The 17,794-nt window shown below is 35.7% G+C and overlaps 5 protein-coding genes across 8 annotated transcripts; 4 read left to right on the top strand and 1 right to left on the bottom strand.

Moving 5' to 3' along the window:
- The first annotated feature begins 117 nt into the window (after positions 1–117).
- LOC100648374 lies at positions 118–2,760 on the top strand. 2 transcript variants are annotated; one of them, XM_020866913.2, is made up of 4 exons: positions 118–1,003; positions 1,060–1,270; positions 1,382–2,221; positions 2,293–2,760. In XM_020866913.2, exons 1-4 carry the CDS (start codon positions 759–761, stop codon positions 2,530–2,532), a joined length of 1,536 nt encoding a protein of 511 aa, XP_020722572.1. In that variant the 5' UTR covers positions 118–758; the 3' UTR covers positions 2,533–2,760. The 2 variants fall into 2 exon arrangements, with proteins under 2 accessions (XP_020722572.1, XP_048268475.1); XM_048412518.1 differs by having other exon boundaries at positions 853–1,003; positions 1,104–1,270.
- LOC100648488 (cellular tumor antigen p53) lies at positions 2,290–4,151 on the bottom strand. Of its 2 annotated transcripts, none has more exons than XM_003401312.4 (3): positions 3,959–4,151; positions 3,626–3,854; positions 2,290–3,544 (listed from the first exon to the last, which is right to left on the bottom strand). In XM_003401312.4, the coding sequence occupies exons 1-3, from the start codon at positions 4,039–4,041 to the stop codon at positions 2,819–2,821; spliced, it is 1,038 nt and encodes a 345-aa protein (XP_003401360.1). In that variant the 5' UTR covers positions 4,042–4,151; the 3' UTR covers positions 2,290–2,818. The 2 variants fall into 2 exon arrangements, with proteins under 2 accessions (XP_003401360.1, XP_020722577.1); XM_020866918.2 differs by having other exon boundaries at positions 3,944–4,083.
- A 315-nt stretch (positions 4,152–4,466) lies between these two features.
- LOC100648608 (40S ribosomal protein S23) lies at positions 4,467–5,619 on the top strand. Its single transcript, XM_003401313.4, has 3 exons — positions 4,467–4,623; positions 4,822–4,981; positions 5,091–5,619. Exons 1-3 carry the CDS (start codon positions 4,620–4,622, stop codon positions 5,356–5,358), a joined length of 432 nt encoding a protein of 143 aa, XP_003401361.1. The 5' UTR covers positions 4,467–4,619; the 3' UTR covers positions 5,359–5,619.
- A 1,491-nt stretch (positions 5,620–7,110) lies between these two features.
- On the top strand, positions 7,111–10,120 carry LOC100648722 (negative elongation factor A). Of its 2 annotated transcripts, XM_048412517.1 has the most exons (7): positions 7,315–7,386; positions 7,773–7,825; positions 7,903–8,205; positions 8,291–8,704; positions 8,769–8,965; positions 9,037–9,136; positions 9,211–10,120. In XM_048412517.1, the coding sequence occupies exons 1-7, from the start codon at positions 7,376–7,378 to the stop codon at positions 9,441–9,443; spliced, it is 1,311 nt and encodes a 436-aa protein (XP_048268474.1). In that variant the 5' UTR covers positions 7,315–7,375; the 3' UTR covers positions 9,444–10,120. The 2 variants fall into 2 exon arrangements, with proteins under 2 accessions (XP_003401362.1, XP_048268474.1); XM_003401314.4 differs by having other exon boundaries at positions 7,111–7,386; positions 7,773–8,205.
- Positions 10,121–10,247: 127 nt separating this feature from the next.
- Positions 10,248–11,562, top strand: LOC100648954 (peroxiredoxin). The gene is made up of 3 exons (XM_003401316.4): positions 10,248–10,624; positions 10,718–10,944; positions 11,021–11,562. The coding sequence occupies exons 1-3, from the start codon at positions 10,580–10,582 to the stop codon at positions 11,478–11,480; spliced, it is 732 nt and encodes a 243-aa protein (XP_003401364.1). The 5' UTR covers positions 10,248–10,579; the 3' UTR covers positions 11,481–11,562.
- The last annotated feature ends 6,232 nt before the right edge of the window (positions 11,563–17,794 follow it).

The following is a 17,794-nucleotide window of genomic DNA, read 5'->3' as shown; positions in this document are numbered from 1 at the left end:
TAGGCATTTTCTGTGTGTCCAGTACCTAATTTAATTGAAGTTATAGCTGATTTGATGATTTATCATCCTAACCTATCTTACAATCAGTTTACAAACCTACTTCATGTGTCTGTTCAGATGACAGATCGCTGTAAACAAATGTCCGATTTAAATGATACGAGGCATTCAAGCAATAGAAATAATAAATGATTCATGTTCAAATAAGACACCCTTACAGACAGGTGGGGATCTCCTGCGTAAATATACTAATGCCATGAAAGGATGGCAATACTTGCTTGTTTATACTTATACCAGAGACTAGAGAATGTCATGTAATATAACACCTCACCAGTTAGAAGCTTGTGTGATATGATAACCAAAGTATTATGCTTTCGACAGCGTTTATGCATGAATTCAAGTGATATATATAACAATTAACTATTATTAATAAGGCGTTCGTTATTAAAACGTAAATGTTTCAGTATAAGAAACACATTTGTAATATTCTGTAAAAAAAACATTTTTTTTCAAATTTATATTTATATATTTATATCAATGTTGATGCAAAAGGAAAAGATCAAAACTGCAATTCCCTCGGATAATAAATGTCAAGGACACGAAATTGGGTGAAGGTGCACAAGCGAGTGTTTTAACGTGTTTAGAGAACAGACTCGATCAGTTTCATTATTGCGTGGCCCTCGTGAAAATCATAACATTTACATGTTAAATAAGACTAAAAATTTAAATGAGTATAATTAATAGAAAATCTCGGGAAAACTATGTCTGTTGCATCTACTTCAGAACTTTTAACTGAAGCTGCAGGTGTTAAGATTTATATGACGGAAAACAGTACGTCAATCGATACAGCCTTCACGGGGGAAATTTGTGTAATATTAGAAAATATTAAAAAAACGAAAGCAATTGGTAAATCTTTCGGATTTCATTTAACAAAATCAAAGTGGGATCCTTATCCGTGGATAAGCCATATCGAAACTGGGAGTATTGCCGATCATGCTGGACTTAGGTAAGAATAAGAGAAACAACGAAATAATCTGTTTTATTTTGTCCGTTAAATTTTAGAGCTGGAGATTGTTTAATTAGTATTGATGGAAAGGATTTAATAGGATTAAAAGTAAAACAAATAGCGGCTTTAGTCCATCATTATGAAGGTTGTGATTTAAAATTATTTATTTGGAGACACATTAATGAAGGAGAAAAAGAAACAGGAATAGCTGTGAAAGGACCACTGCCAGAAGTGGCCTGTAAACTTGCAAATGCAGTAGCTGGAGTGGTCTGTATATTCTGATATTAGATAGTTCCTTTATTATTAAAGAAGTATTCTTTAAATTTGTCTAGATACACTTTACGATATTTTAGAAAAATAATTATTAAATTTATTTAGACACGAGCTCTAGAATGCCCAGTTTGTCTGGAAAGCTCACTGCCTCCAGTTTCTCAATGTGTTCATGGTCATATCATTTGTGTTGGATGTAGATCGAAAACACATCGTTGTCCGACTTGTAGAGTTAGACTGGGTCAAGGAAGGTGTTTGCTCGCGGATAAACTTCATAAGTTATTTCAGGACATTTTTGACATAAAAGACAATGTAAATAACAATGCAGAATGTTACACACGAAATCTTCAAGATCGGCTTTTTGGTAAAAACAAGAAGAAAGAATTGAAACAAACAGCAGAAAAACATGATTTTACAAATACGAAAACATGTCAATTATTATTAAGCAGATTATTTCGCGGTGGATTGGAGAAAGCTGCTTCGGCGGATAATTTAACAATAGTTTCCAGTGAAAAGTCAAATACAAATACTACACCTGTAGATTTAAACCGTGATGAACATGCAAGTTTGTATGATCGAACGAAATCTGCAAGTACTGGAGAATTGTCAAAAGAGGCTATGAAAGATGTTGACAATCATTTGCAAACTGATGCAACTGTTACCTTAATATCAAGTAGTAATAGTTTAATGTCCAATGTATCTCCCACACCAATTTGGGGAGGCTCTATAGATTCTATAACCTGTACCCAAATAATGTGTCCTCTTTCAAGACAAAGTGGATGTAAAGATATTATTACACCTGTTACAGTATTGGAACATTTGAGCGGAATTCATGAACTACCACAAGTTCATTTTTATTCTATTTGCGCTAAACTTCCAATACCTCTTCCATTTGGTTCAAAAGCTGTTTACATATTACACTGTGGTGAAGATCTCTTTTTCTTTCAGGTATATTTTTTAAGCTCGATACAGTTATTTATTTCGTATACAAAATAATGTTATCAATCATAAATATACAGTGTGAAGATGAAATTGTTTGGATCAGTAGTACCAGAGGGGGAAAAATACCATGGGAATGGACTTTATATGGTAAAGGGCAGAATGGTACTGAGATAAAAATGCGTAGAAGTGTTGCAAGTCTTATAAATCCCATGATGTTAACATCCCAACACATTGCCCCCTTACCAAATGCTTTGTTATTGTACACATTGGACATTCAACTAATAGAATGTCATTCAAATGAACAGTTAGAGATGTAGAATATACATAAAAGCTATTAAAAACTAAAAAGTATATTGTATACTAGTGTAAAAGATATGTAGTATCACAATATTAATATATATAAGTAGTATTACGATGCATTATAGAATCCACTATAAAAGAGGATAGTCATCTATTAAGATCAACATGCAGTAACAAATGGAATTATTAAAATATACATTATTAACTTTGTAAAATATATAAATAGATAGCACATTATAAAACCATGTTTCTTGTTTTTTTTAAACATATATGTGGAAGACATAAATTCATGCAAATATGCATTTAGGGAGTTTTACGCAATATATCATCCATGTACGGTTTAAAAAAATCAAGCTGACCAGTTTTTATTGCTTGACCCGCCATGATGTCATATGCATACTTTAATACAGCCAAGTAGTTTTCTTTTCCAACAATATTTAATTGAACATTGAAGACATGTGTATCACAGGAAGGCATCATTTTTTTCCCAACTGGTATACAAAGTTTTCTTTTTTTTATATCAGCTTGTGCATCTGTTACTTCAGCTTCTTCTTTCTTCTTGTCTCTTTTGGGACAACTACAAACTCTAACATGAAGTCTTTGTCGACCCAAAATTCTTCTATTACAATTTTCCAAAGTAAAAATTAGTTCTGTTGGTCTGCGATTCATTCCAGATGGACAACTGTTTTTACATAAAAATTTGAAGCACACTGGAACATAATGAGAACCAGGTTGTGGTCTATTAAGGGGTACCACTATAGACAGATGTTCATTTCTTTCTTCATACATGGTAAGATGGTGTGTACAACGAACAACATGTTTGATCACTCTGGAGGCTACATCTCTATTACTTGGATTATTTGGTGCCATGTGATTATGACACCTTCTAACTGGATCACTAGCATACTGATCTAAACTAAAAACCATGGCAGTACGTAAAAGAAGACCATCTTCAGGTGGTTCCCATTTAAAACGTAATGGCAGTGTTTCTTCCATATTGATAAATACTTTTTTTAATACTTGTGAATACTATATAAAATGAATAAAATTAAGTTACATATTTAAAACATTATTGTATTGTAATTAATAAAGGTTTAATTATATACTTACTACCCAATTCTTACTGGAATCCAGATTACCCAGTGAAACTTGAAAATTATAACGACCAGGAAACTCTTCTTTTATTGGAATGGCAGGATCAAATTCTTGAAAGTACTCTTCATCTTGTTCTTCTTCTTCATCTTTCATTTGCTTTTTAGATTCCAAATATTGTTGTGGCAAATCGTACTTTTCCTCCATTTCTTCTGTTATACTTTGCATCCAAGATCCACTAAATCCACTAAATAAAGCAACATAACATGTAATATATTTAATACAAGCGAAAACTAAAATATCGATATGCATGAGAATGTAATATAATAATTATACATCAACACTTCTTACATATCCTTTACTAGTGCCTTATATTCTTCTTCACCTAATATATCAGACTCTTGTGAGTCTGAAAACCCATTTGCAGTAGTCATATTCCATCAAATATTTGCTAGATTTGTCACAACAAACCCACATATAAATATAAATCACGTTGCGGTGAAAGAGACGCCATTTGTATCCGCGGGAAACTCATTCGTTGAAATAATGGTCGATTCTCAATTATTTTAAAAATCGCACTATTTGTTGGAGCCTAAGTAATAATGTATTTTGGAAGGACTTCCGGGGCAAAGAAATAAACTCATTAACTCGTTAACTCATTTCAAAATCAGTTATACTTATAATACATGAAATAGTAGTATTGTATAACCGGTGCTTGTGAGGGTATAATATCCTTTAACAAAAAAAAAATTGTTCTTTCTCTTCTTAATTTATATTTTTTATACATGTTCATTTGACTTTTATCTTATTAATAATAATCTATCTATATTTAATCCTAACGGGGTTTCTAAATTCTGTCGACCAATTAAAAAGTATCAAGCTATAATCGAAGACGCTTACATGCGGATACTTCATTCGAAATCGTATAATTTCTAATACATCGGTAACAGACAACGTTGATTTATTAGATATTCACGTTAGCCTCTTCCGATCGTATAGAACAACGAGCAAGATGGGTCAGTGGTCGATGTTAAAATTACATTGTTTTTAAAAGTGTAAATCTGAAATTGATAAATATGTGTTGTTCTCATCGACTGTTGAATTTGTTTTAATTATAGTTTCGTTAAATGTTTAATAGAAGATTTTGAAATAATAAAATGAAGATGAAATGTATTAAACAAAAATGATACATAACCTAACTTTTTGATTTACAGGTAAACCTCGTGGTCTTAAAACTGCGCGTAAGCATGTAAACCACAGACGCGATCAGCGATGGAATGATAAAGACTACAAAAAAGCTCACTTGGGAACGCGGTGGAAAGCCAATCCATTCGGTGGTGCTTCTCATGCTAAGGGTATTGTTTTAGAAAAGGTGTATGTATATTTATATTATTAGTCTCTTATTATATCATATTTATATTAATCTCTTCGAATTGGAATACATTTCTATATGAAATTTATTTCAACGATTGTATGTTTTCAGTGGTGTAGAAGCCAAACAACCAAACTCTGCTATTCGTAAATGCGTACGAGTGCAGCTTATCAAAAATGGCAAGAAAATTACTGCTTTTGTACCTAGGGATGGTTGTTTAAACAATATCGAGGAGAATGACGAAGTTTTGGTAGCAGGTTTTGGTCGTAAAGGTCACGCCGTGGGTGATATTCCAGGAGTTCGATTCAAAGTAGTAAAAGTTGCTAATGTTTCGTTACTTGCACTTTATAAAGAAAAGAAAGAACGACCTAGATCATAAAATCATTGTCATGTATTTCTAACAAATCTGTAAAAGATTTTTAAATCAATTAATATTTTATTAATTAACCGTTTTAATTAATTACTAATTTACCCGTACCTGTAGAAGCTTTTACTTTTACAAAGGTACAAAAATACAAACGCAAAGACCGACGTTTTAAAAAACAGTTGAAAGAGAATTAGTATTACAAATCAATAAGTATGGAAATATGCATTCTTAACTTCTACAATATATGTAATAATAACATTTTTAATAATTTCATTCAATGAAGTATTTAACTTTCCTATTGTGGTACATTGGCATTCAATATTTACCTTTTTGTTTGTAGGAACTGAACATCAAATAATTTTCATTTATATAAATTAATATTAATTATATTAAATATAAGCTAGTATATAAAAATATACAAAATTTGTCTTAATGATGAAAAGTTTGAATTTATATTATTAATATCAGTATTCCTGGAGTATAATGTATTCTTGATACATTTTGCATTAAATGTGACTATGAATCAATGGATTAATGCATGCGTTTCCATATAATTTCTTTTCTCTTCATTAAGTAACAAATCTCAATTATTTTCATTAGTTGGTACAATCAGTAAAGGAATGATTCTATATGATAAATGAATTGAAAAAGTAAAACATAGCTTTTTCATTTCTGGTTCATTTTCAGAAATATACTTTCTTATAAGGTACCATTATTTTTGTAGTTGTAGAATTAATTATAGGCAACCTTATATACATTTTTTAATGACATTATTTTTGAAACCTGTTCTATTACATTGTTGCGTGATCTAAAGATTCTGAGGATTTTCACGAGGTTGCAGCCTGTGGAGTATTGAGGCACTCTGCTTGTGTTTTAACTTCAAACAATTCGGAAAACTATTTCGATGTTTAATTGAAGAATCACATGGCAAGAAAAATTAACTTAAACAATAACTCATATTTAAAATTGAATTATAATAGATTAAGTACCTTAAAAAAAGTTTTGCCCTTTAATGAAATTTATTTAGACTCTGAGCTCAGCGTGACGGTTCTAATGATTCTACGATTCAACGATTCTAACTTTTTAGGTCATAGAGCAGCCCATTTCTCTGCTCGGATTTTACATGACAATTTACGTTTTATTTATTATCCAATAACACAAATAGTTATTAACTAATGCCTGTAAATGTTAATTTAATTGAAGTTTATAGTATTAAAAAACGTGCGATTTATATCTTCGAAATGTATGCCTTTTGTAACGAAATCGAATACGAAATTTGAGAGTGATCACAGTTATTATTGACTAATAATTACTACGTTTAATTAATAAACTTGTTAAATAAACTTTGTTCATTGCCTCGGCCAGGCTGCTATATAGTTAAATTCGTCGCGGTAGCTTTTACCTTACTGTAGTACAAGGTATTTACGCTAGAGTGAGCCACAGACCTATACTGGTTCAGAATTTTCATGTAGTGGTCATACATGTTCTCCCTTTTTCAGATTCACAAATAGGTGATAATTTTTGATCCTTTAATCATAGATGTTCATTTAGATCCTTTCGCAAATTTTCAAAATAGGTATGGAATAATTTAACTTTGGTTTAGCATTACACATGGGTATACTTGAACCTTCTTTGATATAATTATGTATTGATGTGATATTGATATGATATATACATTTAATACATCATGAATAAATCAATGTCCATCTACAATTTGTATACTGTATGGATATACACATGTCACGTTACTTTATGGCGGGAACATGGCGGGAATAACATGTGGCGCACCACGGCAATGTACGTCAAATGTACGAAACAAACGACTCCAATATGGCGAATGTAAGGGACAGTGATACGTCGTTGTGGCTTCATAACAAGCTTGGAACGTCAAATGATAGCTGGACTGGAAGTTCAATTTGTTCACAACTCAACGCAGAAGTACTGCGAAACATTAAAGACTGTTTTCCAGATCTTCAAACGCAAGTTAAACTTAAATTACTTCTTTCATTTTTCCACATTCCAAGACGGAATGTCGAGGAGGTAAGGCACAGTTTGTTTGTTACAAATATCTAAGGCGCGAAAAAGTGCAGCAATTTGTTCTTAAAATACGCGTAAAAATATTTATAACGATGGCCTCAATACGTTGAATATTGAATAATCCATAAAATAAATTTATGAATTTTAATTATTTATACTTAAAAAAAATATGTAATGTATTCCTTCATTTTTAATATAATTGATATTTGATATTTGATATTTTAAGCTTAATTTCTATGTATAAATATAAATATGTGTGTGTGTGTGTGTGTGTGTGTGTGTGTGTGTGTGTGTGTGTGTGTGTGTGTGTGTGTGTGTGTGTGTGTGTGTGTGTGTGTGTGTGTGTACGTACGTACGTTTGTAATTTATAATTTTATTAAATTGCGCAGTGGCGTGTTGAACTGGAAGAAATCATTGAAGTGGCATCATTGGACAGCGAATTGTGGGTATCAATGTTATCCGAAGCGATGAAGACATTTCCTTCTATAGGTTCTTTAAATACAGATATCACTGATTTAGATGAACATAGACCTATTTTTGGAGAATTAGTTAATGATCTTCGGAAACTTTTAAAAAAACAAAATGACCCAGCAATGCTTCCATTGGAATGTCATTATCTTAATAAGACTGCTCTTACTTCTGTGGTTGGTCAACAGCCTACCCCAGTCAAGCATTTTACTCTAAAAAGAAAACCAAAAAGTGCTGCATTAAGAGCAGAGTTACTTCAAAAAAGTACAGATGCTGCAAGTAATTTGAAAAAAAGTACTGCTCCTACAGTGCCTGTGAGGAGCAGAGGAATGCCTAGAAAAATGACTGACACAAGTAAGCTTATATATGTAGTTCTAGTTAAGATTATCTCGACAAAACAAAAAGAATATGAAAATATAAAGTAATATATTATTTGCAGCACCTCTGAAAGGCATTCCTAGTAGAGTTCCTCCAAGTGGTTTTCGCTCTCCCTCACTTACGAGCTCTTCAATGTCTAATAGGACACCTCTCAGTAATAGGATGCGCAAAGATGGTGGCATTAAGTTACTAGATATTAATGAACAACCACTTGGTTATGCTCAAGCAAAGAAACGAAAAAGAATGATTGAATTAGAAGAACAACAGAAGAAAGTTGCAGAAGCTCAAGCAGTGGCAGCTGCCGCAGCATCAACAGTTACCACTACAACAGAATCATCGACGACGCCAGAGTATGCTCAGGGTTTAACTTCGATTAATCCACCTGCTACTCCAATCACTCCTGTAGCATCTATACAATCTTATACGACATCTACTCCTCCAAGTGGAGCACCGGCAGTAACCACGCCGCAAACTCGTATGTTTTTGTATATAGTTACATATGATGAACAGAAAATAATTCATTTCTTTTTTTAATACAGCTACAACACCAAGTACACCTTCAACTCCAAGTACAGTATTACCTGTTGCGACACCGACAGTTATTACACCAGTGGAAAGTACACCTGTCGGAGTACAAACGGTTAGACCAGCTCAGACAGTTACACAAATTCGTATACAAACTACTGCACAACCTGCCAATGCAGCAGCAAACACAAGAAAAGGCTTGTCTCTCACGGTACGTAGAAATATTTACAATATAGGATTCATACTTCTATAAGATCGTTAATTTATTTTGTGTATTTTTAGCGAGAACAAATGTTGGAGGCGCAAGAAATGTTTAGAACAGCTAACAAAGTAACCCGACCAGAAAAAGCCCTTATTCTAGGTTTTATGGCTGGTTCAAGGGGTATGCGCCTGTTTGTTACAATCTCAAATATCTTTTAATATAAACACTCTTATCTATCATCTTTTATTGTTTAGATAATCCTTGTCCGAAATTGGGTAATATAGTTACAGTAATGCTCTCGGAAAATATAGAAGAAGTGACGCAACCGGACGGTACAAGTGTACCTATGTTAGTCGAGACACATTTTCAAATGAATTACACGAATGGTGAATGGAAAAGGATAAAAAAAAATCGACGAATCGTCACAGAAGAATCAACGTCCGCTACAACTCCTGCTTCCAATGCAACTGCAACGGCTTCCAATTAAACAAAAAACAAGAAAAGAAAAGAAAACAAAACGAAAACAGATCTTTTTCGGATCGCTATTATATAAATTAATGACATTGCCGTTGTTTGGATGACTGTTTTTAAAGAAGATCTGTTGTATAGATAGCTAAAGAATTTGAGTGCAGAAGGCAAGATGTGGCCTCTGTAAGCAGACCTGTATATCATGTTTTAGTAGTAAGGCTTCAAAGTGCGGTGTATATTTTAAAGTTATAAGAGAAGAACTTGTGTTACTTCAGAAAGATAATATGTAATAATCAAGAAATACATCGTTTCCATTTTTCAAAATAGAGGATGAATCAAATGGCGAATGCATTTTTTATTGGACACAACGTATATAACGTATGAACGTAATTTTCAACAAATTTCAAACCCTATCTGAAATAAAAATCTCTATTTTTAACGCGCATTTGGTTTCACCGACAATGAACAAATTATCATGAATCATTGGTTAATTATAAAGTTAAATATTATTTATCAACGGACAGTGTGATATTTTCCATTGTAGGAGAAACCAAACGTTATTAATTTATATGCTACGATTATCGTTTATATATATATATAAAATATACATATAAAATATATGTTTCCCCACTGAATAAGAATGAACATAAAACTTATAATATTGTTATTTGAATAAAATATGGTTATATTGATAAATATTTAATTTTATTAACAGTTATACCTTATCAATCAATCGAGTACGATCGGTTATATTGTTCGAGAATAATTCAAGTATCGAGTTGAATATCGAAATATTGGCGATTCCAAAGATCAGTTTTGAATTTTAATCCTACGTTTGTCGCCCTCTAACATTTTATTGTAGGAGTATCCTGATTTCTGAAGAGAATATTTCGTAAGAGATTAAACAATTATTTTTATAAAAATTTGCACGTGAATAAATCTGTATGTGATTGAAATAAATGTAATACAGAGATCTTTAGTAATTATTATTAAAATGCGCTGTTTACAAGAAAAGTGAGTTATATAACCTCTTTAAGAACTACAAGCTATTAAACCTTTGGAGAGTAAGCTTTGAATAAGTATTATTTTGTGAAGTAGCCTCGTGTTCGTTTTAATACTTCTTCATCCACGTAACCGGTAATTTATATATTAATAATGCTTCGATTGATAGCATCTTTACATTCCCAAACATGTAAAGCGGTAAGTCGATTAACTTGATAGAGATATCAATCATTTAATTCATTTAAATTCTGAAGTTTATTTTAATATGTAACGTAATATATATATTTACAGATATTTGTTACAACATCAAATTTGATGTTTAAAACTCGACAGCCGACGTTAGTGCAATACGCTCGAAGTCTTTGCGTTAGTAGCAATCCTTTTTCTTGTCAGCTTCAGATTCAGAAATCTGCACCTGAGTTTTCTGGAACTGCCGTGGTTGATGGTGATTTCAAGGAAATCAACCTAAGTGATTACAGGGGAAAATATGTTGTTCTTTTCTTTTATCCTTTAGACTTGTAAGTTTTAACTATAGAGAACGACCAGAGAAAACCAAATATTTCTTCTAAAATAAATACAAGGCTTTATTTTTAGCACATTTGTGTGTCCCACTGAGTTGATAGCATTCAGTGAGAAAATTTCAGAGTTTAAAGCTCTGAATACGCAAGTGATTGGAGTTTCTACAGACTCGCATTTTAGTCATTTAGCATGGACTAATACGCCAAGAAAACAGGGAGGCCTGGGTGGCAATTTGGGTTATCCTCTTCTCAGTGATTTTAACAAGGAAATATCAGCTAAATATAATGTCCTTCTCCCGGATTCTGGAGTTGCTTTAAGAGGCCTTTTCATCATAGATAAAGAAGGAATATTGAGGCAGTTTAGCGTAAATGATTTACCAGTGGGCAGAAGCGTAGATGAAACATTGAGGCTCATCAAGGCATTTCAGTTTGTTGAAAAACATGGAGAAGTCTGTCCTGCCAACTGGCAGCCAGATTCTAAAACTATTAAACCAAACCCAAAAGATAGTAAACAATACTTTGAATCAGTTAATTGAACATTGCGAACGAACCGTTTTCATAAACGTATAACATATAATGTATTGTAATATGGAGTAATAAAAATAGAATATTAATATATATTTGCAAATATCACAAAGACGGGATAATATGCGTCTTATAACCTTACGTAATTTTTAAAAATTATTCTTTATTTTAATTTCTTTCTTTTTTTTCAAGTTGTGAAAAATACGAACGATAATATGCGCGTTTATGTAATCGGGCCGCTTTTAGACAGAACTTTTTCAGCTACAAGATGGAGGGTATGTATGTTCGGACTCTTGAATCAGAAGCAAAGGCCATGAGAGGACTGCTTGCGGTGCTTGAATTGAAAGTAAGAAGGGGGAGAAAAAGATACGTGAACAGTCTCGTACATACGCGCGTGATACAGAGGATTCAAGGGTCGAATCTGGAGTGTCAGTATAGAAGGAGAATAGCAATCTTGTATTGGTCAATTTTATTCTTTGTGGCGATGAAAGTAATGACGATAGGATAAATCTCTGAAAGTCTGTTTCGGATTAGCTTCTCTTCTTCGTCTTTCCGCAGTGAAAGTAATTCTCCCCAAATTTATGTAAGAAAGGAGTAATGATGGAAAAGTATAAGACAGATTATTATCATAGCTTAAATGATTACGGGATAATTTTATTTAGAAATCGCTTAATATCTTTTACTAATATAGAGATATTTATTTTATCGAATCGATATATTTTTTTTCAATCAATCAATCAATAGAAAGTTTTACATTTAGATTGATATTGATCGTTACAAAAGAGGTCTGAGTGGCGGAAAGGAGGTCGATCTAAGGAATCGGCGGGACCGCATTAGCGATGAATTTAAAAGAGAGAGCTTATTATTTCATAAAGAAGATACCGACGCCGGTAACGCCCCCGAAAGAAGGGATAAAGTAACCAAAGAAGAGGGGTTGGAAGACGAACGATGTATAAGGTAGACCGAGAAGCAGGGAAAAACTGAAAAGCGACGCCAGAGATAAACGGCTCATCCTTTCTCGCCCTATAAAATCCAATCCTACCTTCTGCGAACCGAAATCTCAAGATTAAACATATTCCGTCTCCTCGAGTCCTGTCGAGTCGTCGCGCATCGATAAGAAGGGATATTGCTCACGTTCATCGAACAAAATCTATTCGATATCTATCAAATCATTAAAATACTGAAATATTTATTTTCTTAATTTACAAAAAAAAAACAAAAACAGTTTTTTATCTTTCATTCGGAAACGTAAGTATGCCTTGATCATAGAAACGCTGAAAATAAAGAGATTTCGTTTTTACGCGTTCACGCGTTACCATTACTAAAATGTGTTTCATGTCGCAATATTTTTTTTGTAGAGAAGGATAGAAATACCGATGGACAAAGAAGTCAGACAAATGCTGAATAATCGATTGAAATCGTGGCACGCACGCTTGAAAGTACCAGAAAGGAACTTATGAATTCAATCGTTGCCACGATAGCAAAATAGATTTTTTCGTCGATTCGCGCCTTCGTCTCTTAGAAAGTTTGCGAAATCGAATTACATTCTGTTTTCTTTTTTTCCTTCATTCTACTTTTCCGTGATTGTTTCGCCATAACGATTATCGAACCATATTTTTACGCTTGCCACTTCCGTCGTAACGTCTGTCCGATTAAGAGTGAACGTGGATTATGTCGTCGGTAGGCGAACGCGGATTTTCCTCCTCTAATCGACTTTCTAGTCGCCTATCGTCGTCGGTTTGTTCCGCCCCCGCGATTGTTGGGGCTGCGGCCATACGGCTTCTTGCTCTAATTGCTCCTTTTGTTGCCCGTAACGAACGCTTAACCGACCTTAACATTTATCCTTAACGTCGCTGTTCACTCTAGTCTGGTTGTTAAACTTTCATACCGAACTTGATCCATTAATTTCGAAATATAAAACGGATGGTGTTTAGGTACTTTAGCTTAATGCATTAATTTCGAGATGAAAATGTAGACGGAATTTGGGATAGATTTGTTAGAAATATTACGTCATTCTACGTATAACTAATGCAATTTTTTTAGAAGTTGAATTTAAAACGATGAAAACTGTTGCTATGAAGGGTTTATAAAGTTGGAATAGAAAGATTAATAAAAAGAAATAAACAATTGATCAAACACAGGCAATCTTTTATTTTCATCTAATATATGAAAAAAAATCGCACTACTTATGGAGTGGTGACCTGATATAATTATAAAAGAAGATACTAGATCATTTTCACGATAAAAATTACGACAAAAATCATGCTGAAAGTAAATCTCAAACACTTCAACGCTTTACTCGTAATCCCTGTAAATTCATCGGTGCCAAAGATCTCACGCTACATTCTGTTACGCGGATAACAATAAGCGGCAAATCGCTTAATTTTGTTAGCATCGTCTTCACCGCGATTATAGTCTATAGTCGTGGCGCTGGTTGTTAGCGCGTGGACAAGAAGTAAAAAGAGAAGGAAGAAAGTGAGTCGACTGGCGAACCGGCCGGTTGTTGTCGAGCGGAGCCGATCGAAGCGAGCGAACGCGCGCGTCAAAGAGCATCCTCTATCGTTTTCTCGTGAAATAGAACTCGCTGGTCGTTTGAGTCTCCCTTTCTTACCCTTCCCCTTGCTCTCCTGTCAGCCACTCGTTTTTTCCCTGCCAGGGATAGGAGCCGTCTAATAACCTCCCGGCTGAGGAGTACTGAGAAGCGAAAAAGGAACATTTTCTTAAAGGAGCATTCAGAGCGCGGCTTGATAGGTGGATATTATAGTAGCTGGTGGTAACCCTCGCTTGCTAGGCCCGGTCGGTGGCGAGGAAGCAAGGCAAGGAGAGAAAACGTGGCGCGGCCACGAAAACGAGACACAGAGAGGAAGATAGAGAGAAATGGAGCGGTGGGGTTGTACCCAGTGGAGGCAGGGGAATGCATCCATCCATATCCATCCCGGGGTGGCTACTGGGGCTTTGATTACTTGTTTTAATCTTCCGACTGCCGACTGGGCGAGCATCTGTCACTCAAAATCCGTAATTGCACCCGCTACCGCGGCGGTGTACTCTTCCACCCCCTCCACCAGTCGTTGATTCGTGATAGAAAGCCCGCCCATGTTGCTTTCGAAAGGGGCTGGCTTTTTGCTTTGAACACACTGCCATTACTTTCTTATTGCTCGTTTAGCACTTTCACACTGGCTTTCCGGTTACGAGGCGCATTCGGAGGTGATCGGCTAATCGGATTACCCTGCTGCAGCCGCTCCACGAATTTCTCCTCCTTGACTGCTATCCCCGTTCGACTGCATCGGTGTTCTCATTTCTCTTCAGATGGATCGTCACCGTTCCAAATAGGATACGTTGGCAACGTTTCACGGTTAGATTCTCTCCGTTGCACAAAATCGCGAAGAGACTTTGAAAGAGACCCTGGTCTATTGAGAAGCTTCGATCTAGAAGCATTAGGGAAAGAATCGACCACGTTAGACTCACGTTAATCTGGCAGTTAGCATTTGGACCGATTTATCCGATTCTCGGTCTTGTTTAGTCTTTACCAATTAAGCAGTTCGTTTCGTTTCCCTCGTAAACGTCGTATTCGAGTCGTTCGGAAATCGCATCGATCTGTTCCGTAACTCGAAAAGTATAGAAAAACGATGATATGTTATATACGTTGCTGTTTAATACGTTGTGTAAATTTACCTTAGGACGGATGAACTTATGCAAATGAACTAGTTGTTTCTTGAGAATCGAGTATCGTTCATGTATTTATGTATAGTTAAACTAAGAAATTAATAAAAACTCAGTTGGATCAATTCGGCTTTCGACAGGTTCGTCTAGTGGTTACCGGAGGAAGGGGAGAATAGAGGAAAGAGAGAGAGAGAGAGAGAGAGAGAGAGCGAGAGAGAGAGAGAAGGTTGACAAACAAAAAGGAGGGAAATGGCGGAGAAGAAAGAAAAGCGGCAAGTATTAAATGAACGACTCCCTTATGTAGGCAAGCTGTGTTCGACAAGGTACCACTGGCAGTCTACTCTATCCACTTACCGCACGAATGGACGAGGTGGTCATCAGATCGATGAAAAGAGATTCGCGACACGCCACCGGTACATCGTTGCATGCTAAAACTGGCTTGGTATCGCGTTGGCTTACAACGAAGCCAATCTGGGCCCCCTCTGGTTCGATAAGGGGTCGAAACTATAGCGCCGGCAGCGTGATCTAATTGTACCCACTCAAACCGGATCAAAACAATGCGGTACGCGGGCTCGCGCCTTGCATTTAACTAAATGTGCCTTTTGTCATGGCCATTGCCCACCCACCGCGTTCCTGAATTAGACGACAAAGATCGGTTTCTCGTTGTTTACGTTGCCTGGCTATTGTATCAGGGTTAACTCTCCGCGCTCGTCAAAGCCTGCTTAATGGTGCATTTAATTACAAGTGATCCATCGATCATTCGATCTCTTGATTTCTTCTTTCCATTCGAGGAGGTGGTTTGGTAGCGATGGAATCTTCTATTTGATTTTCCGAGAGATTGAGAATCAATAGGAAGATATCGAGCTTTTATCATTATCTGTTAATACGAGTAATTGAAGCAAATTTTGCGTAACGTATCTTTGTTGTTTTAATTTTTAATAATTACTTTACGCGTGTCATGAGGCGGTAAAGGATGGAAATCGCTGCTTTATCCTACAGGCAGATACTTTAATTCCAGCACTAATCGTCGATCCAAGAGAAATTCAAAAGAGATTCTAATTCTTTGGTCCACGGCAGCGAGTACCAGCCCCTGACGCGCATTATTTCCGTCCAGACAGGACGTAATCGTTCCTCCGACCGATTTAATCTGGCCGATTCCACCCCATAGCAGGCAGGCGCAATCTCCGCGATCGCGTGAGCAAGAAAAGAAGAAGCTCGTAAAAGCGCTTCGCCGGGATTTCTGCTCTCTAATTGTCGGAGTCATTCGTTCCTTTTACGAACAACGGAACAGATGCACCGACTTTGTATTCGGGAGGCTGCGTCCGGGGAACCAGGCGGGTCCTGTGTCTCTTGGGGTTATTTTCAGTCGATTATCCGGCCGAGCGTGGGGTCAACGCCGTGATAGTTTCGCCTGACAAGCAAAAGAGTACACGAGAACGACTCTATTAGTAGGTTGGAATAGAATCACGGGGGCGGAGAGAATAATCGGGCGGACGACTTAATTTTTCGTCTTTGCCCGCATCGACCAACCTTCGCGAATCATCCACGCGTCGCCTTAGAATCGGCTCGATCCGATTGTTTCGCTGGTGCTTCGTCGACCAATCGCCGACACGCGACGATTCTTTTGTACTGGCGAGAAAGCAGCTTTGGTGGAACAATCGGTTGGTTTTAGGGGTGGAAAAACTAATAAAATGAAATTGTCCTACATATAAAGATACGAACGAAGAATTTCATTAATTTTATCTTTGAGATAGGATCAAAAGTAGAGGAAATTAAATTATTCGATCAATTTATTTAATACTATCTAAACATTTGGATTCGCTTTTCCAAATGTACGGATGCTAAATTCTCCGTTGAAGTTTCATTCATTCATATTTCCGAGATACACACATCTGTCGATAAATCGGAGAAAAATTTATGCGTTAAAAATTTAAACGAAGTAAAGTATGAAGTGAAACGTATCGAGAATAAACCATCGTATTTTTAAGTGACGGCACATGCTTGTGATTCTCCTTTTTCTATAACTTTAATTATTATCTTGCACGGCTCGTTGTCCTCGGCCGTGTTCCGCGGTGAAAGGCGTCGGGAAAGAGATCGCATGCAGCAAGTAAATGGATGGATGAACCGGGGCGAAAAAGGGTGCCTTTGAGCCGAAGCGAGTCCGTTGCTGCCAGATTAATTAACGAAGCGCTCGCCCGGGGTCCGGAAAAGGATCAACAACTCCGATACCGGGATACCCGGAGCTAATAGACAGGTGGCCCTATCTGCTTAACCATCGTTTCGCCTGGATCGATCGTTCGATGCTGTGGTAATCGCGAATCAATCATCTCCGACCCTCCGAGTCGCGGTTTTCTCTATCGATGGATAAGTATCTGTCTTTTGAACTGTTTTATAAAATATGAAAATCGTGCAAAGTTATTTTTAATGTTTTAGATTATCACGTAAGTCAATTATTACAATCCTAATGTAAGATCAGACTAAATGAAAAAATTCGTAGAAAATAAATTTAGAAAGTTTGGAAGGATATTCTAGATTAGTTTCATGTACGTTTTGTTCAATTTCCGAAGTCCTTCGCCTGTTGAATCTGTTTGAAACAAAACAAGATTATAATAAGCATCGTACAATTCCTTTAATTTATTTGCTTTTGATTCACATCGAAACATAG

This window comes from Bombus terrestris, chromosome 15 (genome assembly GCF_910591885.1).
Source record: "Bombus terrestris chromosome 15, iyBomTerr1.2, whole genome shotgun sequence".
Classification (NCBI taxonomy): Eukaryota; Metazoa; Arthropoda; class Insecta; order Hymenoptera; family Apidae; genus Bombus; species Bombus terrestris.
This window is presented reverse-complemented; position numbering and strand designations above follow the sequence as displayed.